Here is a 26105-nt window from a genome sequence, read left to right as displayed (position 1 = left end):
TCCGACATGCTGTGAGAACTTTTTGTGATCTCTTGAAATCCTTGTGACTTTTTATCAGTGTAAAATTCTCATGAGCCACTGCAATGAGCCCAAAAGGGGAAAAAACTGAACAATGTGTAAAAAGAAATTGAAAAGGCAAAAAGGCAAAGGAAAGCCTTACCTCTCAATTTAAAACACGAAGTGGTAAAACCAGTGAAATTCTCCTGAAAGGCAATATCATTACGTATCTGTTTTTGTTTTCGTTTATTAAGTATTCATTCTACACATTCACATTTGCAAATGTAAAAAGTGGATCACAAGTGATTACATTACATTACATTACAATTACATTATGACACTCGCCTCTTTAGGTGGTATTTTGATATTCCAGACTTAGAATTCAATTAAATGAAATGTCATTGCCAACAACCGCTTATCCCAAGTGGGGTTGTGGCAAGCTAAAGCCTACCCAGCAAGGCAGGGCGCAGGACCGAGGGGGGACAGGATGCCACTCCGTCGCAGAGCACCCCAAGCAGGGCTCGAACCCCAGACCCACCCGGGCACTAGCTAAACCTGCCATGCCACCACATCCCCCTCTCAATTAAATGTTCTCAGTTAAAAAATAAGGCAGAAATGCTCTGGCTCACAAATGCATTATTTAATTTTCTCATTTAAATTAATGGTTATGAAGAGTTTTATGATACTCAGCTGCTGGAAGGATATCGAGTGCAGAGTTTCTGCTGATGATGCACGTTTGTGAGACTGGCTCCCCCCAGTGCTAGCATGTGGAACTATGGTATGCTGCGATTTGTGTGGGGTAGGGGTAGGGGTGGGGGTGGGGATCGGGGGTCCTGAGATTCTGCTGCATCACTGAGCCTCTTGCTGGAGTTTTTGCCAACCTTCGGGTTCAGCTTTTTCTGATCTTCATCCTCTAGGTCAAAGATGAGAACAAGCCAGATTCCAAAGGGTCCAACGTAAGTGTTCGTACATAATATTCCTCTGGTGCAAGAAAATCAAGTCGGAGAGTTTTGGTGGCAGGGTGTCTGGTTTTACTGCATGTACTGTCCAGGTCAGAGCAAAGCTGAACGAACGAACAAACACACACACACACACAGTTGTGTTCTGGAGGTGACTGCTACACTCATGAATATTGGCGAAATGCTGTCTCTCTCATCTCAACATACATAATCAAAAGCTTTCTTTTTATTGGTCTGATGAAAGTGCGAGGGCGTCACGCTTGTATGGAATGTACGTGACATACAGATTCGTGGTGTAACCCTGTCATGGAATGTGGTGCAGGTGACCTTCAGAAGCAGAGCAGTGAGGAGCGGCGTTCCAGCGGCACGTGGTTTAGCTCCCTTGAATGTAGAGAGGATTTTTACAGTAGTTACCGCATTGAGAAAAATCACACATTAATATGCTAGTGTTTGCTATTTATTGGTCCACTGGGAGGCTGCTGTTCGAATATTTGTTTACATTATAGTTCATTTGCATATGCGGGCCAGGTTTTACTGAAGTGACTTTCTCTGTGGTAAAACAGCACATTACTCTCTTGAAACTGTGAACCAGCAGTCAGGAGTTTTTGGTCAAACTCCTGATTCTCAATGTTTCATATGGTCATGGTCACTGGAGCAAAGCCAACATTTGCCGCTGAGATCAGTGCAACCGCGATCCACTGCAGTGCTGCACCGAATTGAGACAGAATGTCACCCTCTGGTGGCTGATGTGGGTATTAGTTTGACTACAGTATAAGGTACAGAAGTGGGTGACAAAACTAAATTTGGATGTTGGGTCAATTCCTCCTTGGTTCATATTCATACTTGCAGTTTCTTATTCTTGGCTCTTTTCTTTGTCTCAACTGTTGCTGTTCTGTCTGAGCCTTGATTTTGATTCCAACTGTGTGTACAGTGTGACAGTGATGGAAGTGTTGCAAGCAGCCGGATGTCAACTGCGAGTGCAGAGGTCCCCACAATGCCAAATCCTGCCCTGGTAAAACATGGGGCTGAATCTCAGGGCAAGCGCTTCCAGAGCCCATCTCCTCCTCAGACGCGGTCATTGCTTAAAAGCCCAGAGCTTTCTGGATCTTTCTCTGGGCCCAAAGCTCCGAAGGCTCCCGGCTCACGCTTCGGCCCCTCTACCGAAGAGGGTGATGCCATCTCTGCAGGCTTGGCCAGTTTGATGGGCCGCAGCAGGACCAAAGAACATCGACCCCGCTCCAGAGCCTCGGCCCGCAAGGAGCTGCAGAAGGAGAAAGAAGATGCTGAGGAGAAAGTCGATTTAGGGAATGGGGAGAAGGTGGACTTAGGGGATGAGGAAACGGTGTATGTAAAGAGTGTGCAGAAGGAGGGAATGAAGGTTCCAGAGAAGGGGGAGGAGGAGAAGACCCAAAAAAACTTGGAACAGAAGAGAGAGGAGGTAACGGAGGCTCCCACTGCTGTCCCACCAGGCCAGCAGAAGACTCCATGGAAATCTGCTGCTGTTTCCCCTCCCACTGGGTTCATCCCTTCTCGCAAACCTGACCCCCTTTCTCCACCTGTTGGATTTATCCCTGCCCCCAAATCGAACCCCCTCTCTCCACCTGCTGGATTTATCCCCACCCCCAGATCATCATCTGTGAAGAAGCCAGAGGTAAAGTGGTGTTCCACCATACCGCACCCTTAATGCACGGCTCTATTTGCAGGAAGTGGCAACATATTAGAGCACAAGTGTGTTTCTTGTAATTGTGACACCAGATGGTGTAGTTATTAGAGTTCCCTCCTTGCATTGGTGGGTTCGAATCCCACCTCCCCCCAGATTGCTCCAATAAAAATTACTCATCTGTATAAATGGGAAATTGCCTGTAGGTTGCTTAACACTGGAAGTTGCTTTGGAGAAAAACATTAGAAAAATAACTAAATACATGAATAGTGATTAAAATGATCAATGATGGAGTTTCTGGTTTTCCCAACTGGCATATGTAACCTCATCATGACATATTTTAAATAATTCTCTTATTTTGCTTTCGCTGAAGGGACCGTGATGTTGCATGTTCCGTGTGCATTTGCGCGTGGAGACGTTTGGCTTTCTCACTGTGGAAAGTCTCTGAGACTCACAGCGTGGACAATGCCATATAAGAGATGTCAGAAACTAAGCGGAGCGCCAAGTAACCGAACTGATCAGACCAGTTTTTGTCGGTCTTTAAGCATGTTTTTGTCTTGGTGTATCGTGTTCGCACTAAGGCGGCATGAAGAACTCTCACTACACATTCTCTCTACACCGGCTCCTCATCTTACAAACAATACTGGGACCAAGAGTCTGTTCTATGCTCGATTTGTTGTTTTACCACTAAATCACTCACACACAATCTCTACAATCGCTTATCCCAAGCGGGGTCGCGGCGAATCGGAGCCTAACCCGGCATCACAGGGCGTAAGGCTGGAGGGGGAGGGGACACACCCGGGACGGGACACCAGTCCATCGCAAGGCACCCCAAGCGGGACTCGAACCCCAGACCCACCAGAGGGCAGGCACAGGCCAAACCCGCTGCACCACTGTGCCCCCTCTTGGTAACACTTTTTATTTAAATATTTTATTTACTTTGTGCTACATTAAAAATAAAACTAAATTGACTACAATAAGGGGGTGCGGTGGCGCAGTGGGTTGGACCACAGTCCTGCTCTCCGGTGGGTCCGGGGTTCGAGTCCCGCTTGGGGTGCCTTGTGACGGACTGGCGTCCCGTCCTGGGTGTGTCCCCTCCCCCTCTGGCCTTACGCCCTGTGTTACCGGGTAGGCTCCGGTTCCCCGTGACCCCGTAAGGGACAAGCGGTTCTGAAAGTGTGTGTGTGTGTGTGACTACAATAAAAAGACATCACCTCCACAAATTCCTACACGATGCCAGTTGTTGACTGATTCATCCCTTAAAAACGTGCTGTGTTCCTCATCTTGTTATTGATCACTGACACTCAGGAAGACCAGACATGAGTGTAAACACCGTGGAAGTGAGTTGAATTAATGCGGCCCCAGCCTCCTATTCTTTTTGGTGTGCTGTTTACTGCCATCTATCAGCTTGGCGCATAAATACAGGCCCCTCTTCACTCTGCAGTAAACTGGAATTTTTCGAAAGCAGATGAATGAAGAAAAATGCAATTAAAAATAAACGAACTGGGAAAGGTGTCTTCGGAGATTGGTGACCTGACCAGTGATAAAATGAGGAGCCAGTGTACATGCAATTGTTTCAGTGATCGTAAAACATGCACTTGAAGCATCACATCAGATGAACACAGTTCTGACAAATTCAGAGGACTCCTGTAGAACTTTAAAGAGGCTCACAATCAAAGACACAGGGCGCGTAACGGCAAGCTGTCCAGGGAGATTTTCCAAAGCTGTGCTGACTCATCCTTTTGGTCATGTTGACCTGTAGGTGGCGCCGCTGACACCTACTGAAGTGGCCCAGAGAAGACTGGAGAGGATTTTCATGACACCTGTAATCTCCCCCGCACCTCTCTATGTGTCTCCCCCATCCTGGTCTAGCCTGCTGTGCTCTGCTCGGTTTGGCCCCGCCCAGCCCAGCATGGCCCCGCCCCCTCACCTTTCGCAGATGCTTGTCAGTGTAGCTGTGGAGGTGGCTGTGCTAGAGGTCCCTCTCATGCCTCTAGCTGGCGGTGCCAGAGAACTGTTCAGTGGTACCCCACGTAATTTGCATGTGTATCTCTTTTCCTGCTTTTCTGTGTCACATGGAGTGTCTGCCTGCAGACTGACCCAGTTATATCAGCTGACACATCCAGCAGTGATGTTTCTAGTAAATGTGGTCTGGTTTCCATGGCAAACAAACTAGAGCATAAGGACCGGTGCCATCCGAAGGGTGGGCGGTGAGATGGGGGAAGTCACGTCCCGGGTTCTGAGAGGGTCTCTGCAGGAATACCATGGAGAGAAATGATGTGACAGGAGGCGGTCTGCAGGTGTACCATGGTAAAATGATCCAACAAGAGGCTCTCTCCAAGTTTTCCATGGTCAAAGAGATTTAACAAGAAGCTGTCTGCAGATGTACCAGTATAAAGGCGACGCGAAGGGAATTTTTCTGCAAGTCAAAGCGTTCTTGGCGGCGGTACTTCATTCTCCTCCCATATGTCACCATCCTCTTCTCTCTCTCCTGTCTCTCCTTTCTTCCTGGCTGCTGTGCTGCTCACTGGGGAATTAGCTAGAGCCTGGTGGCAGAGGCTCCGCCCCCTCTCAGGTATTGTACCGCCCCCTTGGCACGGCATCGCTGGTGTGTGCATGCTTGTGTCCCTTGACACTTTGTGCTGAATCCTGCTGCTTGAACTGCGCTTTTCAGAAGGTGCTGGTCATAGTTTCCCTTGTTATCTGGGAGACAGTAAAACAGAGTAAACATTAGGGTAAAAAGGACCTTTGTGGCACTTTTTTGGATGCACATCTGTCCACTCCTTGCGTTTTATAAATGGTATAAGATCTTGATGCACATCCACAACACGGATGGAGTTCTGTCCTTCATACTGCAGGTCCAGGTTCGGATCAGTCTTTTCCAGATGTTTTATTTTTTCTCCGTTTCAGTTTCTCCAGGTTATCCCTGGTTCTTCGGAGACTCGGTGGAAGATATAACATGTTTTACTCGTGGCCAGTTTCTCTCCAGATGAGGAAGTCATTTCATTTCCCATGATCGCCTGCTCAGATCTCTTCTGCACACAAACTGCTTGACCCGAACACATCTCTGCTCCGGGCACACACTGACACACACGCTTTCAAGTCATATTTCCGAAACACGGTAATCAAACCTAGTGGAGGCTGTCCTCTGACCTTGCGTGTCCGCCAGCGGAAAATTAGAGGTAACCAGGCTGCTTTACTAGGAAGTTTCTAGAACTTTCCACTGCAGCACAATGTTAAAAAGAAAGTGACTTGATACAGTATCATAACAGGGTAAATAATAACAGCTGTATCACTGAGTAAACAGGAGGGTAAGAGATAAAACATAAAGAGTGGTTTGCGATTGGTCTTTGATGAGGACGTGCGCCGATGACGATGACGACTGTGTGACTGTGACTCAGGGGCTCTGTGGACTCATTTGAACGTTTGTCACTTGGTCAGCATGTGCCACTTTCGGTCACTGACTCACTGACTATGACTCGATACGTGACCCTGTGACTCGCTCTCGGCCACTCAGCGCCTCTGACGCCGACTCTGACTCACTCCGTGACTATGATGCATGAATCCGTGGCTCGCATACGTGACTTGACGACTGTGACTCTGACTCGGTGACTGACTCTTGGACTGCCGTTTGGTGTCTCTGTGACTCGCTGCGGCTGTGCCGCGACTGTGCGGCTCCGATTCGTCGACTGTGACTCGGTGACTCGTTGTCCCTCCCACTCAGGTGAAGTCCGAGGAGCAGATTGCCAGCGAGCGCGAGTGGTTCTCCTCCGAGAAGGTGTGGCTGGTCCACAAGGACGGCTTTTCCCTGGGTGAGAATACCGTCCAATCCCACGTGTCCTTCCCTGGTCGCATGTGTCGCTCACTACCCAATGACAGCGCAGTCATCTACAAACCTTGTGTCCCGGGTTCGAAACATAAGCACATGACTGTCATCAGCTGGCATAACTCTAAAGAGTCTTCACAAGAGACCAAGAAAATACTGAAAAATTGGAAAATCACGAAGGCGGTGTTACGCACCGAGATATGAATTTACAGTTGACCTGGAAGTCTGTTCATAACTCGTTTTGTTTGTAACTCCAAAGACACTTTTACCAATAAGGATCAATAAAAGGATCAATAAAAGCTTGACAATACAGACATCCCTCCATTAATTTGCTGGTTAGATTGTGTGAATTCCTCACATACAGCTATAATGAATAAAATATTGTGTCTTTTTGTTTTGTTACACAGTGTAACCAAAATTTAATGTCGATTTTTTTTGTATCTTCCATTCAGTTTTGTTAGATTAATCATAGTTTTGGTGTTAGTTTGTTACCGTATGTTCATTTTTACAAAAATATTTCACATTCTTGAACTTAGCCAATTTTGGCGAATTTTGGCACTGGGTTCCAAGCACCAAATATTCCAGAACATTCTAGGATCTGATGTTTTTTAGAATATTCTGGTGCCTACTAGAATCCTCCAATGGCTGTAAAGGTCCAAAACTAAAACTGCCACTAGAAGAACTAGTGGTATTTTTGTAATCAGTGAACTTTAGTCATTATTAATGCAAAAAAAAAATGAACAGAACTAAGAACTTTGAAAAACTTTGTTGTGTTGTTTTTTTATTAAAATAAAGACTAATTTAAAGTTACTGAAAATAAACATCTGTCGTCTCCACGAATTCCTATTCGGTGCTGATTGTCAAGCAATTCATCCCATGAACATGTACAATGTGTTTCTTGTCTTATTGTTGATCACTGACACTCTGGAACACCAGACATGAGTTGTAAACACCGTGGAAGTGAGTTGAATTAAGGTGGTCTCACACTCTTCACTGTTGGCTTGGAGGGTAAACACAGGTCACATTCACACTGATTCACACTGCTACAGACACTTTTTACACAAGGGTAATACAACGGGGGGGTGGGGGGGGGGCAGCGGGCTTGACTGGGTCCTGCTCTCAGGTGGGTCTGGGGTTCGAGTCCCGCTTGGGGTGCCTTGTGACAGACTGGCGTCCCGTCCTGGGTGTGTCCCCTCCCCCTCCAGCCCTGCGCCCTGTGTTGCCGGGTTAGACTCCGGTTCACCGTGACCCCACTCAGGACAAGTGGTTTTAAACTCTGTGTGTGTGTGTGTGTGTGTGTGTGTGTGTGTGTGTAATACAGCAGGTATCAGCCTGGGATTTTAATGTGCTGAAATTTAGTTCCGGTGTCAATCCAGGTGTTCAGTGGTCAGTAGCTGCACAGTGTCTTTCTTCCCTGTGACCTGCTGTGTTCCCTCAGCCACGCTGCTGAAGACAGAGGAGGGCATCCTGCCAGAGGGGAAGGTGCAGGTCAAGCTGGAGCATGATGGGAAGGTGCTGGAAGTGGACGAGGAGGACGTGGAGAAGGTACGGCTCGCCATCTGCCGTCGACGGCAGCGCCGCTGTGTGTCACAGAGACTCCGGTAAGGTGCGTGCTCCCATCCCTTGCCAGGCAAACCCCCCAGCGTGTGACCGTGTAGAGGATCTGGCCTCGCTGCAGTACCTCAACGAGTCGAGCGTCATGCACACCTTGCGGCAGCGCTACGGAGCCTCCCTCATCCACACGTACGCTGGAGCCAGCATGGTGCTGGTGAACCCCGTGAGCGCCCCCTCGCTCTACTCTGAGAAGGTACGGCTTTGAAGGACGCACCGTACGAATGCAGGCGCTCGAAGGGAGTAGTAAAACAAAGCAGATCTGCCCCACCCTCCCTTCCTCCAGGTGATGCAGATGTTCAAGGGGTGTCGCCGGGAGGACATGGCCCCCCACATCTACGCCGTGGCCCAGTGGGCCTACCGCTGCTTGCTGACCACACGCCAGGACCAGTCCATCGTCCTGCTGGGCCGCACCGGCAGCGGAAAGACCACCAGCTGTCATCACCTGGTGCAGTACTTGGCCTCGGCGGCCGGCAGCGTGGCCAAGGCCTTCTCAGGTGGGCGGTCACCTGGTCGCCTGGTGGATGTATCTGACAGTGATATGCACTCACGTTGAATGCTGGGGTCGTTCTGCACGCGTGATCTTCCACCTCTGGCCAACCGGTGGTCCCACTAACAAGAGGTTAAAAATCGAAAGCCCATAATTTCTAAGTTTTGATCCAGCTCCCACTGTCCCTCAGAGCTGCTGAAACCATCCCAGCATTTTACCGATCTCTTGGCCGCTATATAAATGAGTCCGACACCATCTGCTATGATTATCGATGCATTTGTATGAAATATTAACATATTACAGGTGCAGGTGTGACGGATTTCAGAGTCACGCTGTGATGCAGGTGCGGTTTCAGGTGGGCCGGCTGCTCTCTGACTTCCCCTGTCTGTTGCCAGTGGAAAAGTGGCAGGCGGTGCACACCGTGCTGGAGGCCTTCGGCAACTGCACAACACCGGCCAACGCCAACGCCAGCCGCTATTCGCAGATCGTCTCACTGGACTTTGACCAGGCCGGCCAGGTGGCGTCAGCCTCCGTCCAGGTGCGCGTCAGGTTGCGGACCGGGATCTGAGCGGCACTTCACAAACGCTATCACATGATGAGCAAGCTGTGCTGTTGAAGGTTACACACTTGTAAACATCTCCAATGCATACACACACACACACACACACACACACACACACACACAGCTACATACTCTGCCTTCCTGCTTGTCTTCACCGCAGACAATGCTGCTGGAGAAGTTGAGGGTGACCAGGCGGCCTGGAGACGAGTCCACCTTCCACGCGTTCTACTACCTGATGGCTGGAGCAGATGGAGCTCTCAGGTGAGCATCCCTCTGTGCTCATCCCAAAGTCACTCTCAGAGAGTCATAAACACGTAGAGTATTTTTTCCAACGTGCTGCTATCAGGTTTCCATGGAAACTGACACCACTTTTCTACATACCTCTACAGGACTGAGCTGCACTTCAACCACTTTGCAGAGAGCAGCGCCTTCGGCATTGTGCCCCACTCTAAGGTAACACGCACGTCGTGTTGGTGTGTGTGTGCGTGCACGTTTGTTTATGCGTGTCTCCCGCTGTGACTTCTGCTGATGTCGACTGCAGTATGTGTGGTTCTCCCGAGTGGGACATGGACAATCTGAGTGTGTGTATGTGCGTGTCTGCCACAGTAAGTGTGTGGGTTCTGAGCCTATTGCTGTTCCTCATCCTCGTCGTCGACCTCTTCCTTACCGTGGTATCGCAGCCTGAGGACAAGCAGAAGGCTTCGCAGCAGTTCACCAAACTGCAGGCTGCCATGAAGGTGCTGGGCATCTCTGCGGAGGAGCAGAAGGCCTTCTGGCTCATCTTGGGGGCCATCTACCATCTAGGGGCAGCAGGGGCCACCAAAGGTCAGGACTTCCACCATAACACACACACACACAGTGTTTGTCCTCTTGTCTCTACTAGTCTGTTTGTTCCCTCGTAGTTCATGCTGCTTCATGGACAAATACACTCATGTTATTTCTGCCTAATTTAAAACCTACATTGATTTATTATAATGAACCAACATTAGTGTAAACGTTTGAGCTGTCAGGTGTTGCACTTACTGAGTGAAACCATATTTTTCTTTTTATAACATCAGTTTTGGATCCAAGTTTAGGACCGAGTACACATTTATTTCAGGATAGTTTAAGATCTACATCCTTTATTATTATAATGGAGCAGTGGCAGGTGGAGTAGTGGTTAGAGTGGCCACCTTGCAGTCAGAGGGCTTGGGTTTGAATCCCACCTCCTGCTGTAGTGCATTTCATCAAGGTACTTGCCCTAAATTGATACAGTGAAAATGACAATCAGTGTATCTTAGTGTGCAACACCAACACTGTAAGTCACCTTGGAGTGAAGCATCAGGTGAATGAATAAATGTCAATGTAACACTCACTCAAGCTGTTGAAGCCACTGAAGTGACCAGCAGGGGGCAGTATTGCCCTACTGCAATCTCAGCAGTAACCCTGAGTGTGTGTTTGTGTGTCCCACGTGTGGAAGACAGGCCTGGCTGTTATGGTCCTGCAGTGAGTGTGGTGTCCACCAGACATCAGCTGAGCTCCTGTCCATCCTCCAAAGTCTCCCAGTCCTCCGGTGGCCACAATGTCCCCCAGCCCTCACCTCTGACCTCCAGCCCATCCCGGGTTGGGGGATGGGGGGATGTCCCTTGTCTTTGTCTTGTTGTTCTAACCACTTGTCTTGTCTCCACATGTCACACGCTCCATCCCGCGTCGCGCAACGCAGAGGCAGATGAAGGTAACAGAAACAAAAAACCAAAAACCAAGCAAATAAATAAATAAGTGTGCTTCTTGTTTGTGTTATTTTTTCACTGCCATTATCATTCTTAGCAGGCATCCTGTCATTTGCATTTTAATAGTTTTTTGTCCTCCCTTCATGGCTGGGTAGCGCGGTGGCGGCGCGGTGGCGGCGCGGTGGCGGCGCCGTGCCTCGCCGTCCACAGAGAGGCGCCGCGTTCCGCCTTGGCTGACTTTAAAGCCAGCTGTTTGATGTCTCTCTCGGCAGCTCTCATGTCCCAGCTGCTGGTGCTCAACCCCAGACGATGGCGGGAACCTCTTTAATATGCGAGATCTTTCGTGCCCGGGATGGGGGGGACGGGGACGCGCTGTCTGCTCCGCTTCTGTGGATGATGTGACGGCGCCCCCTGCGGTGCCGCTCTGGGGGTCCTTTGCGCCGTCCTGCGTCCTCACAGTGTCCTCGTCGTGTCTCCGGCAGCTGGACGCAAGCAGTTCGCGCGACACGAATGGGCCCAGAAGGCGGCCTACCTCCTGGGCTCCTCCCTCGAGGAGCTCTCATCCGCCATCTTCAAGCTGCAGACCAAGGGCGCCCCCCAGAGGCCGTCCTCCTCTGTGCGACAGGGAGCGGGGGACGCCTCAAGCTCTGGAGAGAGCGCAGGTAGGCAAGATGGGGATGGTGTCACACGGCGCTGTCACCTGATTGCTGTTCACATCAACATCGTCCATTTGCTCCAAAGACACTTTCATAAGATGATTTATTATGGACAGCAGGGGGCGTAGTGGTTAGAGCTCATTGCACTAAAAGGACCCTGGTTTGAATCCCACCTCCTGCTGTAGTACCCTTGATCAAGGTGCTTACCCTGGACTCACACACACACACTGTCTGAAACCGCTTGTCCCACGCGGGGTCGCGGTAAACCGGAGCCTAACCCGGTAATACAGGGTGCAGAGCTGGAGGAGGAGGGAACACACCCAGGACGGGACGCCAGTCCATCATAAGGCACCCCAGGTGGGACTCGAACCCCAGACCCACCAGAGAACGGGACCCGGCGAAAACCACTGCACCCCTTTTGCTCTGAGGTGATGTATTAGAAAGTACCCAGATGTATAAATGGGTAAATCAGTGTAAACAGCTTAACAATATCAAGTTGGCTTGACAAATATACCCAGCTAGTTACTCGCACCCGTGGTGGTGTTTCTTCCAACATATGTCCTCCTCTTTAGTACGGAATAAAAGACGGGCCCTTCGCCGACGCCCGGCTAATTTCACACGCGACCGACTTGAACGCCCGACGCATAAAACACACTTTCATTAGCAGGGGCGATACGCTGCGAAAGCCGTGATGAGGGGTCTCGCGGCTCTGGGTTTGTCTTCTTCGTGTTTTGTCCGTGTTGTTCGGCGCCACGTTTTTCCTCTTTTCTTTCCTCCACTAGTTTAGTGTCCCTTGTGCTCCGTTCTGCGTTTCCGCCTTTTTGGTTTTGCGTGTTTTTCTTGTCTTTTGTGCTTAAATGGTTTTTTTTTTTTTTTATTATTTGTGCTCCATTTTGTTTTTAATACTTTTGTGTTTCGTTTCTGCTGTTCTGTCTGTTTTAGAATCAGAATCGGACTTTTTTGGCCAAGCATGCACACACATGCAAGGAATTTTGCTTCGGTTTCAAAAGGCTCGAATTGTACACACGCACGCACGCCACTTGTCCCAAGCTGGGTCGCGGCAAACCGGAGCCTAACCCGGCAACACAGGGTGGAGGGCTGGACACACCCAGGACGGGATACCAGTCTGTTGCAAGACACCCCAAGCGGGACTTGAACCCCAGACCCCCCACAGAGCAGAACCCAACCAAACCCACTGCACCACCACACCCTGCACTCGTATTGTAGAGTAGACCAAAAAAACATACATATACACATATAAACATACATACATAATGTGATTCATTTTGGGGGGCATAAATAACGGGATCGAATAAATAATGAGGGATTGAATATCTAATGAAGCAGGGAATAAGTAAAAGGGAAAAAGTACTGCGCAGGGAAAAGTGTTTATGTTTTGTGTTTGCTTTTTATACTTTTTAGACGTTTTCACTAGGATTTTTGCATTTCTCACTGTTTTGTCTCTTTTTTGTGTGTTTTGCATGGCTCTTGTCCCCCCTGCAGGACCCAAGGTGACGGCGGCGGAGTGTCTGGAAGCGATGGCGTCCAGCCTTTACTCCGAGCTCTTCGCTCTCCTCATCTTCCTCGTCAACCGGTCAGCATCTCACCTTTGCTATTTACTCTAGTTGTTTCCCATAGTTCCCTATGAGCCCACAGTATCAGCACATGGGGTGCGTGTGTGTGCGCGCGCTCAGGGTTGCATTTTTATGGGGGCAGTTTGTACGTGCTCGAGCCAGACTTCTCCTAGTTCTCTGGGAGGAGATCTATTCCTCGGTCGGAGCTTCTGTTGGCGTATTTCTGCAGCTCGGCTCGACTCGTCGGTTTCGTCTAGGTGGAGATTCGGAGCTCGTTAGTTTCGTCTCGCCGGCGCCCGTGTGTCCGAGTTTCTCCGAGCCTCACCGGTGGCGTGTTGCGTTGCTCGAACCCTCAGCCAGCATCCCTTGCCTCCCACCCCTGCAGGACGCTCAAGTCCAGCCAGCGCGCTCTGTACTCCCTGCTAATCGTGGACACGCCGGGCTCCCAGAACCCGAGGCTGGTGCGACAGGAGCGCGGCGCCACCTTCCAGGAGCTGTGCCACAACTACGCCCAGGAGCGGCTGCGCACTCTGTTCCAGGAACGTGCCCTGGCGCAGGAGCTCGAGCGCTACAAAGAGGTGGGCCTCGCCTCCAGGGGGTCCGAGCGTATCGCGGAATCACCTCCTTTTCCCAGCCAGACCTTTCGTTGGCATCCTGCCGCAACCAGCCCCTTCCCTCTCTCGCTCGCTCGCTGCCAATACGAAGGTGCGAACAAAAAGCGGAAGTATGAGGAGCGTGCGACCGTCATCCGGTTGGTTTTTCATCTGTTCCAAAGCTGCCCGTCAAATTGTCTTCAGCCCTCCGGGTTCCCTCTCCGCTTCCCTCTATTGAATCCAATACAGTAATTAAACGTGAAAAAAACGAGCAACTTAAAAGAACCAGCTTCCACGATACATCGCAGCAGCCCAACCGACAGCCGCGGTACACACATACTCCGTTTAAAAGGCCGTTCATCTGCATGTACGTGACCCCGATTGCTCCTTTATGTCTGAACTTCCGCTGCTTCCATTTAAAGTTACACTTAAAAACACAAGCCCAAGGGATGAGAAGCTGAATATCGAATTGTGAAAAGCGGAGTCTCTAAACATCAGGGCGTAACGCTGGGATTGTACTCATAAAAACCCCTAAAAAGTGGCTAAAAATGGAAATAACTGAAGCACGCAAAACCCTAACCCCTTAACAAAAAGTACCCAGAGGTTTTTCTCCCTCTAGTTCAAGCGTTAAGCATCAAAATAACTGTATCTTTTAATATACTTTAAAACACATAAACACTTGCAGTATATGCAGTATAACATTTTGAAACTGCTATTAAACCTCAAAGAAAACATGAATCTGTATTAACAGTTTTTGTCCCTCCTCCCTGACTCTCAGGTCACCCAGAACAGAGGGAATTTCTAACATTTTTTTTTAATTAAACAAAAAACAATGAAAAAATCACATCTGACAATCTCATCCCCACATTTCTTATTCTGCATAAACCTAAAATATGAAAAAAAATAATATGGATTCTTACAAGAAGCTCCGTACATTTACACTGCTGATCTCAATAATAGTTCCCCATCAAACAGAATATAAATTTCAATTTCCAGCAGCATCATCCCCGCATTTATACATCTCTACCGCCAGCTCATACGGCAAACTAAAACATACCTTCAAAAAAGGTTGTAACTCCAACTGTTTGCTAATTGACCTTGAAATTACATTTACTAATTTAGGTGACACTTTTCTCCAAACCAGCTTTCAGAGTTAAGCTGCTTACAGTTATTTACCCATTTGAAGTTACCTGCTCTGTGATTTTACTGGAGTAATTCAGGGTAACTACTTTGCTCAAGGCTACTACAGCTGGAGGTGGGATTTGAACCTGCTACCTCTAGGTCCAAAAGCAGCAGCTCTAACCACTAAATTACCAGCTGTTCCAACAAAAATGCAATTAAAGAGTGGAATTAATTTTAAAAAGTTCAATTAAAACTAGTTAACATTCGCTATCAGCAGAAAAGCACACAGAGACTTTGTAGGTTTCCAGTATCTCCGCTCCTCCAGATGTCTTTTTACAGAAGTGCTGAGGTTTCTCCAGGACCAGCCTTGCTGAAATGGACCTTCTTTCCCCATCCAGGAGAACATAGAGCTTCCCCTGGAGGATGTGGATCTGAGCACATCGCCGTCCATAGCCATTGTGGACCAGGCGTCCAGCCCAGCCCTGGTAAGGACTGTCCCATCTACTTGTGTACTCATCAGCTGGCATTTATCTTACCCCAGTGGCCTCTGGACCTTTGTTCATCCCTCAGCCCTGAAGCCATAACGTGCCTGCTGCTACAGCGCCCACTGAGGCTAATGAGCAGACGACATTTTGTGACAGTTCCGGATGTTTCTGTAGCAGTTTGTCCTGTCTGCAACAGATTTTCTCCAACTCAGTGACAATTTTCACAACACACAGCCTTTGTGTTGCTGACACTCTTACATTTTAATTTTGTATTTATTTGTTTATCAGACAGTTTTCTGCATCAGTCTCAGACAAAGAACTTCAGACACGCACGAGAGTATTGACACACAGCTTATTTGTATGATACCACCATGTTGCTGGTTCACATCCCTCAAGTAGCTCCCTATAGAAGTGACATTCAAATAGAAAATTGACAGGTAATCACAGGAGATGGTGTTTGACTCATTTATGTAGCTGTCAGGAGATCAGGAGGGGATTGGCTCTGAAAGAGATGGGTTTGACATCCTTTTTGAATGAGGGAAGGGATTCAGCAGCTCTGAGGGACAGAGGGAATTTGTACAGTCATGTTGGGGACAAAACCAAGATCATAAGGAGTTTTGATTTTGGACGCCTTCTGAGTGGGATGGCCAAGAGGCTAGAGATGGAGGAACGCAGCGCTCTTGTTGTGCTGTAGTGAGTTAGCAGTGATTTTAGGAAAGCAAAGCTACCGAGGAACACACCGGAGCTGACCGGCATCCACCATTTTCACTCAACGCTCTCGCTGTCGAGATCGCTCCGGGCAACTCTTTGCGCCCGAGGAGAAGCAGCCACTTTGATGCAACGGCTTTTGGGGTCTAGTCGGGTACAAGGAGGTCCAGTGATGAGTGAGTTTTTGCAGGAAGGGAAAATGAGTGGAATAATAAAAAAGCAACAAGTGCAGCAGCAGCCTTGCGCCAGAGTGTGTGGGTGGCCGGTTGTGTGTTCTGCTCTGACTCAGCGCGTATAGGCCGAGTGGGGGGGAGGGGGGCGTCTCTTGCCATGTTCACATGTTCTCTAGCGCCGAACTGGACGCACATACGTGTTCCCCCTTCCCCCTCGCGCGTCCCCCACACGCGTAGGTGCGGAGCCTGGCACGGACGGAGGAGGCGCGAGGGCTGCTCTCGCTGATGGAGGAGGAGGCGCTGCAGCCTGGAGGCTCAGAGGAGGCGCTGCTGAGACGTCTCTTCAGCTACTACAGCCCCCCGGAAGGGGAGAGCCAAGGTGGGCCCCACGAACATGTTAGCGTTAGGATGTTAGCGCTATAGCGCTGTGCCCAGTGAGCGAAGGACAAAGAGGGCAACCTAAGGTCATTTCCTCAATTTTTCTGTGGTCATGCTTCCATGGTACGTGTTGTGTCTCCTCACAGGCCAGCCCTTGCTGCTGAAGGGCGAGCACCCGGACCACTTCCTGCTGGGCCACAGCCACGGGACGGACTGGGTGGAGTACGACGCGAGGGGCTGGTTGGGCCTCGCCCGGCAGAACCCAGCCTCCCAAAATGCTGTCTCGCTCCTGCAGGAATCCCAGAAGTAAGTGCTCCGCTCGGTAGAGTTACTTCAGTTCCATGTGAGATGCGCCACGTATCGTAATACATGCTTAAAAAGAAAGCTGCAAACATAATATGCAGAATTCCTGATCAGATTGTCTCTCGGCAAAGAATGAAACACCACATGAAAGCTTCGCGGAAAATACGAATGCTAAAATTAAATATTAAGCATCAGTATTAAAATGATCAAATTAAATAATATAAAAAGCAACCACACACACACACACACACACAGAGCTTATCCCAAGTGGGGTCGGTCACGGTAAGCCGGAGCCTAACCCGCCAACACAGGGCACAGCGCTGGAGGGGGAGGGGACCCCAAGCGGGACTCAAACCCCAGACCCGCCAGAGAGCACCCAGCTAAACCCACTGCACCATCGCACCCCCAAAAATACATAATAATAATAATAATAATACTTCTGAAAACAAAAAATTTGTTCCACTACAGCAGATTCAGGTGTGTCATAGTAAAGGGGCTGAGTACTTATGCAGTAAATTGCTTTATGTTTTATATTTGTAATTTATTCAGAAGTGATTTACAGAAATGTGCTTTCCCTTTGACAAACAGTATTTTTCTGCTGATCGGGTCAAAAAAGATTTTCAGTTTCTGAAAACAATTCCATTTCGGAAACAATAAGACATGGAAAAAGTCCAAGGGGGTGAATACTTTTTTTTCAGTAATATAAATAAACAGTTCATTAATAAACACAGCTTAATTCCATCTTAAAAGGAAGGTATAAAACAGAGCAAGGCATTTCAGTTACCCCTCATTTTTATTTAATGACAGATCCCCAGTTGTAGCCTGGGGAATGTGTGTCTACACAAGGTTAATTATCTTTAAAATATAAAAACACAGTACTGTATAACCCCTTCAAAAACACAGATGGAAAGCAAAACCTGGGCACATGCAAAAACACCACACTTTACAAATCTTTACAAAACAATAAAACCAATTCAGGTGCACAAGGTTGCAATATTTATAAGTGCTGCTTGTCACTGTGAATAATTCTGATCACACACCCACACATTCATTGGCTGAAGCCACTTGTCCCGAGAGGGGGGGAAGCAGCGAGCCAGAGCCTAACCCGGCAACGCAGGGTGCAAGGCTGGAGGGGGAGGGGACACGCCCAGGTATCATCGCAAGGCACCCCAAGCGGGACTCGAACCCCAGACCCACCAGAGAGCAGGATCCATCCAAGCCCGCTGCGCCACCGCACCCCCCCGTGCCGCTCACCTAAAACTATAAAAATTCTACACACTTAACAAACAGCACCCATTCAACGCAATGCAAATGTTCATGGAAAATAAGAAACTGTATGTGGATTAATACTTCCTAAGAGACATGCGGTTCGCTTTTTCTGGCAGTAAGAACCGCAGTCACTGATGAGCACAGATATGATGTGAAACTCCAACTGATGGGACGGTAAATGATTCCGATCGGTTGATGATGATCTCGGAGCCGTGGCGATGGCTGAAGATGCTCTGATTGTTACGCCGTTCGACAGGAAGAACATCAGCAGCCTGTTTGCGGGGCGTGGGTCTGGGGCAGTGCCGCTCTCAGGCTCCATCGCCGGCCTGGAGGGCGTCTCCCAGCTGGCCATGCGGCGTGCAACCGGCATGAGGAAGACCTTCACCGCGGGCATGGCCGCCGTGAAGAAAAAGTCACCCTGCATCCAGATCAAACTGCAAGTGGTGAGCATGTGATGTCGTAAAAATCACAGGGCAGCAGGTGGCGTGATGGTTAGAGTTTGAAATTTCGCTGGATTTAGATAAATATGAATGGATATGTGATGTTATTAATATAAGGAAATATTGAGGTTCTCAAGAGGGGTACTCACGTAGAAATGAATGCATCCTCTTGTATGATCCCTCTGTTTACTGAGTACAGTCCTTTCTAGGAGTGACGGACTACGTGATGGGAAGCAGTGTCCGTTGCTCTGAAAAATGCACCAATCAGATATCTTGTATTTTTATTTATGGAAAAAAAAAAATGTTCTTGCAGAAAACAAAAAATAATGCAAGTCTAATAAAAAAAAGAAAAACGCAATGGATAATGAGCGCTGTGAAACGTGTCAATAAGAGTCTGCTTTGCAAACTTTGAGAGAGGGAAGCGCTGATCCTGGGTCACGTGCTAGATTCGCTCTAACTGGCTGATATATAACATGAGCTGTGATGCATCTGCACGGCTGGCTCTTCTAAAGCGACCTTTCTCTCTGCCTATTTTGTGCATTTTTTTCTTGCTTTTTTTTAAAAATTTTTTTTCTCCAAAGAAAAAAAATATCTCTTTTGGCTGCTGTCAGTGGTTTGCAAAATCCTTTGTTCCAGTGTCCGCTGTTCCACGGACGGACTGTAGAATGGCAGGAATGATTTTTATAGATGGAAATTTTTCTGGTTCTTGCTTAAATTGTTATGAGTCATGAGATGCATTTCTTTCATTTGTTAATTTTAATGGAAAAGTGTCTGTCTTTTTACTTGCTTTTACGCCAGTAAAGCGTAAAAATAAGGTAAGAAAAACCGTTTGTTTGCAGCAGTGGACATCCTGATTGTGACAGAGTTTGAAAGCAAATGGACAGAAAGTACCTCAATGAAAAAGGCTCCTCCCACTCATGCACAGGATGCCCTGATGGACACGGTGAGGAGATCCAGGGTCCACTTCGTGCATTGCCTGCTGCCCCAGGCTGGCACCAGGGTTGGGGACGGCGACGGGCGATCTTCACGGCTGGCCGATGCCGAGGCCCTTGGGGAGAGTGCTGACGTGGGCCACGTGCAGCTGGACGTGCCCCTTCTGCGGGCCCAGCTGCGTGGATCCAGACTCCTGGATGCCCTCAGGATCTACAGACAAGGTAGGCGATGGCGTTGAGTTGAACCGGGTCAAACCGAGTCCCAATCACAGCCACGGTGACTTCCGCTCAACCGAACCGGAGGAGGTTATTTTTTTCACCTTTACTGTGATAAACACATCATTCAGGCACGCTCGATGTGTGTGTGGCGGTTGATGGATTGCCATGGAAACGCTCATTAGCCATGGGGATGCTTGCGTAAGGGCTCCTCTGGGTTTTTATTGCACTGCTAATGTAAGGAGGAAATGAGAGCATGCGGGACTAAAGTCATGCTAAGCCCAAGATTGGCCCAGTTGTGTCTGCGTGAGTGTGTTTGATTGTGTGTGAGCTTGCGGGAGTAAAAGTTTGTGCACTGGGAACGGTGTCCAATGACCCGGTCGGTGAGTTCGATCGCTGCGGTACAATCTTCCATCCTCCTGCAGGATATCCCGATCACATGGTCTTCTCCGAGTTCCGCCGGCGGTTCGACGTGCTGGCGCCCCAGCTGAGCAAGAAGCACGGGCGCAGCTACATCGTGACAGACGAGAAGAGAGTGAGCCCTTGCCCCCGCTTCCTCCCTCACCTGTCAGTGAAGAAGACATTAGCGAACGATGAGGGCCGCAGCAGCCAATCACACTCACAGGGAGGGAAGTTTAATCCCTGCAGGTGCCAGGGAATTACACACCAATCCCATGACCCTCCCTGTAGATAACTTCCTGCTGTAGCCTTTGGTAATTTATTCAGGTGTCTAGGGGTTAATGTTCAGTGTTGGGGGGGGGGGGGGGGGGTGGCCTACAAACATACTGTTGGAGGAAAAGAGCTCTAAAAATTACTCTGTCTATGGGACCAAGAGGGAGGGAAAGTGCAGGTACAAAAGGGAAGCGATATTCCCTGCGGCTGTGTCCCAGACAACAGTCTCCAAGGCGACAGGTTTAAACAAAGCACTCTCAGTGCTCAGGGCCCTGCCACCCCCTCGGGCTGTGTAATCTAGCCAGGGGCTCTTAGACTTTCCAATCTCAAGTGGGGGGGTGGGAAGGGGCGGAGGTAGACGGACATTGTCCGCAACCCCCCCACCGCTGTGTGGAGTGCCGCTCGCAGCTCCTCCCACCCTTGCTGCACAAGTGACGCACGCTGGGGAGGGGAAGATTCAGCAGAGGGCGTAGGGGCACGTTAACTGTCCTGCCACGGTGCGAGCTGTCATCACAGGGGGCTCGCTAACGGGGCGTCCGCTGTGTCACAGGCCGTCGAGGAGCTCCTGGAGTGCCTGGACCTGGAGAAGAGCAGCTTCCACATGGGTCTGAGCAGGGTGAGTAATGTGTGCCGACTCCCCGTGTTGCCACTAGGAGGCGCTATGGCAACGAGACATTACTTTGTCAACGCGCACTTTCAACCGCTCTCGTTGTCTTTGGGAGGTAATATCCAAAAATAAATCTTTATAAAATAAAATCTGGGATATATTTGACACAGGAGAGCAGCAACACATTTTTGTGCATTTGTTTTTACGGTTTGTAAAAACCAAACATCGATGCGTTAATAAGCTCTTGTCCAGTGCTGGGCGTGGTGGTCCAGAGTGTGTCCTGGAAGCATAGGGCGTGAGTGAAGGTACACCCTGGCCAGGATGCCACTCCATCACAGGGCAATCACACACACACACTAAAGGCAAATTAGAGCTACTGGTTCACCTGAAACATACCTGAATCCTACATGTAACTTACCTGAACCCAGATTTATATAAATACAGCTCAGGTATTGTGACTTTTCAACAGTGAGCACCCCTGATGGTGTTTTTTTCCTGCTTTTTTTGCAATAACTAAGGCGTTACAGGGGTTATTACATTGTAGGCCGGCACAAAGCCCTCAGTGTGCAAATCGTACCCTGGACACATTCCGCCGAAGGAGCATCTTAGCTCCCTCCTCATCTCCTGGAGATCCTTGGGCTTCCGATGTTTTGCTCCCTACGCCTTTTGGGGCAAAACACAATTACTTCTCATGACCCACAACTTCACGCTCAAGCTGCATGCCTTGTTGTGCTCTTTTTGTTTCCATTCCATTATCAGGTTAGTGATTTTGCCAGCTGATCGCTTTTTACCCGCTTTGTTTGCTTCTTCGCCTCGGCACTTGGAGGAACCTCTAAGCAAACAAGACTTGGCAGAGCGCGATTTAATCCTTTCACCATCCAAGCGTCGGCTAATGAGGTGAACGGGGGGGGTCTACGGAAAGGGAAACAGTTGACTCTGAAGGGCTGCTATTCCCTGACCCCCTTTTACACAAAGGTTGGGCACACAAAGAACACTTTTGGAAACTGTCCTACTTTCCCTCGACGTTTGGAGACAGGACCAGGTGCAGACTCCATTGGCACCATGATCTGAGCCCACAACTCATGTAGTTGGGGTCCTAGCAACGGAAGTCTCCTCAGAATATCAATTACACCCCTGGAAGGTTTTGCTTTCTTGTCCCAGAGAGGTAAATGGTGAGTGAGCAGCTCCGTTGTCACCCTGAAGGACCTTGGTGAGCTGAAGGACCTGAATCTCAGTTGTGATTGAACAGCTCTGTGAGATTCAGTGGCACATCTGCTCCAGCAAAGGGTGGACTTCAGTTGACAAGGCACTAGCATGCCATCCAAAAGAAGAAGCCAAATTGTTCAGGCTAACAGCCATTGAGGAAGTGGGAAGAAAGGAGATGATCCATCCTACACATCCACATTTCGTGACTTGACATTTTCGTACACTGAGAAACTCTCAGGTTAAAGTTCTCAAGTCAAAGTCTGTTCTCCCAAATGCAAAACTCTCAGCCCCAAAATTTATCCAATCCCTTCTTTCTCCCAAACATCTCCATATCACTCTCCCCAGCTCACACTGTCTCTTTATGAATCTTTTACTAAGTCAACTGGCTACACCTGGTTCTTGTTCTCTTGAGTGGACTTTTCTGCAGGTCCAGCCATCAGTCAGAGCGAAGGGGGCATGGCCTGGCCTTTGAAGGCTATGGTGTACTGGTCACCGCCATTCCCCTGACAGTCCTGCTGATGGTGTTCATATCCTGTGTAAGGTCTCCTCTCACCATCCTATTGATAGTCTCTGTTGAGCATCTCCTTCTCCTCCACAGGTGTTCTTCAGGGCAGGCACCTTGGCCAAGCTGGAGGAGCAGCGGGATGAGCAAACTAGGCACAACATCACCCTGCTCCAGGCCGCATGTCGTGGATACCTGGCCAGGCGAGCCTTCAGTAAGAGGAAGGTACGAAAGTCCGCCCAACTGATGTGGGATGGAGGAAGAGATCAGACATCAGATGCCAGTGAGCAGGAACTGATTTTGTTATTGGATCTCCAGCTTTTTCTTGAGGGAGTACCACTTCTGCATATAACTCATGGTAGATGTTTAAGTTGGATCAAGGTGCAAAGCATGTTATTCATGGTACATATCTACTTGGAACAAGTACTGGAGTATATTACTTATGTTATAGCTCTACATGAGAATAAGGGATGGAGCAAAAGGTCGAGAGTGTTTTTCACAGTAGATCCATGCATGGCAGCAAGGTTGAAATACAGTTCTGAACCATCCCGGAGAAAGCCATCAGCCTAAGGAACATGAAGGTTTGTCCTTTTTTGCTCCGTAGAGCTGACACCTTCAAGTCTCTAGATGGTGACACTGAAATTTAAAGAAAAAAGGTTCGGGGTGAAGCACTCAGTGGAGAGCTGTTGTCTGATCTCATTTGCTTTGCGATGAATGTGATGAGCATCAATCGTTGTATTTTGTTTGGTTTTACCACGCATGGGTTCGTGTTGGAATTACCTTTCAAGGTTGTTTTTGTTATAGAAGACGAAGGTCTAACCTGTTTAGGTCTCTCTGGCCTTTCTTGAAGTGATGGCGTTTGCTATGCTGGCACTGTTCTGGTTTTCTTGAGAGTTTTTCGTTCCAAGGTTAAGAAGCATGGATGAATGCTTTTCAGTACAAACAAACAAAACTAAAAAACAAAAAAAGCACAGTGTCTCTTCTCCCCAATGAAAGTGCGCCCTCTCAAAGCCGGCTGGCTGTCAGAGCTGTACAGCTTCTCAATTCATCTCCGACTTGAGGGAGAACGCAGAGAAGTGGGATGCTGCTGGCGGGTGGAAGGCGTGGTAAATTCTTTCAGACGTTCTGTTTATCTGGACGTCAACTCTACTCACTTCTCCGTAATTGTCTTTTTATTTGGAATATAAGGTTGATTTTTTTTTTTTTTTTTAGCCTAAGTTGTGAGAGCTGAGTCTTTCTTTCTGCAATATGACTCCATGGTGTTGCTGACTCACACTCAGTTGCAACCCCTTAGCTTGTATGATTGTCAATTATTGGTAATTTGCAGGAATGAAACCCAAAATTTCATTGAAGATGATTGGCTTCTTAGGGTATGAGCGCTCAAATTACGTATTTTCAGAGGTGCAAACATTTTTTCTGTTTTCACAAGTCTATTTCCTGAAATTTCTCTTTCTAGTGGAGCAAATGTGTCCTGTGTTTGTCCATCGAGCCTATTGATGGCAGTAAAGAACTCCACAATTTAATAGGAGTGTGGGACCATTTTAATTCAACTCACTTCCACTGGGATTACAGATGGTCAGTAGCAAGGTGGGGAACGTTGCATATGCTTCTGGAATGAATTGGTCAGCTTTGAGAAAAACTGAAGACAAATTTTCTCTTTTTTAAAAAAATTTATTTCACAAGGGTTTTAGTCTTAAGGTGACAAAGTTCGTAAAAAATTGTCTTTCATTCAGAAAAATGCAGAGTTGCAGTGATGCATAGGTATACCCTGGATGGGGCACTAGTCCACTGCAGAGTTAATAGATATATTAAAATAAAGTATTTTTATTTCATGACTGTATCTCAGATGTACATTTATTCAAGTAACAGACACTTTGCTCCTACAGAACCTAATCAGTGAATAAGTTGAGGGATGTCTGTATTATTAACCTTTTATTGACTGTATTTAGCAGTAAAATTGACTTTGGATTTACAAGCAAATCAAATTAATGAACAGACGTCCAGTCCCAGCTGTGTTTGTAAATTGAGCAGCAAGTGTATTGTTCCTTAGCTGCTATGCTCCCTACCGCCATGTGGTGTTGCGAAGCCCAGTACTCCCTTATTCCACATTTTGGGCGATGCTCCCCACCCCTTCTTTAGTCCTCACATGTCACGTTGCATTGTGGGAATAATATGTAAAGTTTCTGTTGAGACACTGGCACTCATACAGTATTGATGAATGTCCCCCCAGGGTAACTAGATGACAATTGTTTTTGCAGAACAGGTGTCAAAAGAGAAAATAAAAACACCCTCAGTTGTTGGTTCTCGTCCCACCAGCCGTTTAATGTGATACCCACTTGATTGAGTATGCGCTAAGCAGCGCTAAGAAGCTCGTCTAAACAAATTTTCGAATCCTGCCGAGCGTTTTCCACTTTGCTCTGGTTTGATGAAATGCTCTTCGCCCGTGGGTTCAGTCACACAGGGCGCTTTGTGTCACCGAAATGGGGCTCTGAGACAATCCGCCATTATGACGGGAGGGTCTGCGTTTCCATATTCAAGCAGCATGCAAATCGGATGAACGTCATCAGCTCGCGTAGGTGCTTGATTCGATTACTGAGAAGGGGTTTTAGTCACGGATTTGTCCCACGATCCTTTTCTGTTCCCCTCCCTCTGTGATGCCGTGTGACTGTGTGCAGGTCCAGGACCTGGCGATCAGATGCATCCAAAAGAACATCAAGAAGAACTGCGGGGTGAAGGACTGGCCCTGGTGGAAGCTCTTCACCTCTGTCCGGCCGCTCATCGAGGTCCAGCTCTCTGAGGAACAGATCCGGGGCAGAGATGTAAGCATATAACCCTGAAAACACATGACAATGATAGTGTCTTCTAAAGACACATCTTCTGAATGGAGACCCATGTCCATTCAGATGATGTCTTCCTCCCAGCAAACATCTAATACACCTCTGAGTACCTTCAAACCTCTCTCTCTAACACACCTCTGACACGATTCTAAAGCACCCATGATACCCCCTAGCCTGGTGTCGCCTCATTTCTCCAGATGTTTGAACGTCACCTTCTCTCTCCAGGAGGAGATCCAGCAGCTGAAGGCCAAGCTGGACAAGGTGGAAAAGGAAAGAAATGAGTTGCGTCTCAACAACGACCGCCTGGAGAGCAGGGTAGGCCTGATGAACCTTGGACGTGCCTTGAGCACACCTTGACAAATTGTTTGTACACATGTAACACAACTGTAGCCCACATCCACCAGACGGTGGAACCCCAGTCTAGGGAGACCAGCTGTCCCACTCAAACTCCAGAAGGTCAGGTGTGTCCTGCATAGTGCATCCGTTCTCATGGATAACTCAGCCTTTAACTCTGCATTTGCCTTCACGGGGTGATATGCAAAGTGGGCGGGGCTGTCCAAACTCTCCCTACCATTGCTGCCCATGTAAGAATGAAGCCTGAGGTTCGATGTCCATCTT

At 48.4% G+C, this 26105-nt stretch overlaps 1 protein-coding gene across 2 annotated transcripts in view; it reads left to right on the top strand.

Moving 5' to 3' along the window:
* LOC108921672 (unconventional myosin-XVIIIa-like) overlaps positions 1-26105 on the top strand; it is a 61893-nt gene that overhangs the window by 13939 nt on the left and 21849 nt on the right. The window contains exons 3-28 of one of the 2 annotated variants that reach the window (XM_029249192.1): positions 915-953; positions 1888-2607; positions 4379-4441; positions 5156-5191; positions 6341-6428; positions 7881-7987; positions 8073-8249; positions 8340-8550; positions 8939-9081; positions 9266-9366; positions 9495-9558; positions 9786-9930; positions 10808-10819; positions 11297-11476; positions 12974-13064; positions 13430-13622; positions 15158-15244; positions 16363-16504; positions 16650-16809; positions 18332-18518; positions 19441-19669; positions 20089-20198; positions 20886-20951; positions 22747-22875; positions 25326-25469; positions 25713-25802. In XM_029249192.1, the coding sequence (XP_029105025.1) occupies positions 915-953; positions 1888-2607; positions 4379-4441; positions 5156-5191; positions 6341-6428; positions 7881-7987; positions 8073-8249; positions 8340-8550; positions 8939-9081; positions 9266-9366; positions 9495-9558; positions 9786-9930; positions 10808-10819; positions 11297-11476; positions 12974-13064; positions 13430-13622; positions 15158-15244; positions 16363-16504; positions 16650-16809; positions 18332-18518; positions 19441-19669; positions 20089-20198; positions 20886-20951; positions 22747-22875; positions 25326-25469; positions 25713-25802 (3714 nt within the window). The remainder of the gene's footprint in view (positions 1-914; positions 954-1887; positions 2608-4378; positions 4442-5155; positions 5192-6340; positions 6429-7880; positions 7988-8072; positions 8250-8339; positions 8551-8938; positions 9082-9265; positions 9367-9494; positions 9559-9785; positions 9931-10807; positions 10820-11296; positions 11477-12973; positions 13065-13429; positions 13623-15157; positions 15245-16362; positions 16505-16649; positions 16810-18331; positions 18519-19440; positions 19670-20088; positions 20199-20885; positions 20952-22746; positions 22876-25325; positions 25470-25712; positions 25803-26105) is intronic. The other variant, XM_029249191.1, reaches the window with a different exon arrangement.

This window comes from Scleropages formosus, chromosome 25, assembly GCF_900964775.1.
Source record: "Scleropages formosus chromosome 25, fSclFor1.1, whole genome shotgun sequence".
In the NCBI taxonomy this organism is placed as follows: domain Eukaryota; kingdom Metazoa; phylum Chordata; class Actinopteri; order Osteoglossiformes; family Osteoglossidae; genus Scleropages; species Scleropages formosus.
Note: the sequence above shows the minus strand (reverse complement) of the source record. Positions and strands in the feature narration are given on the sequence as shown.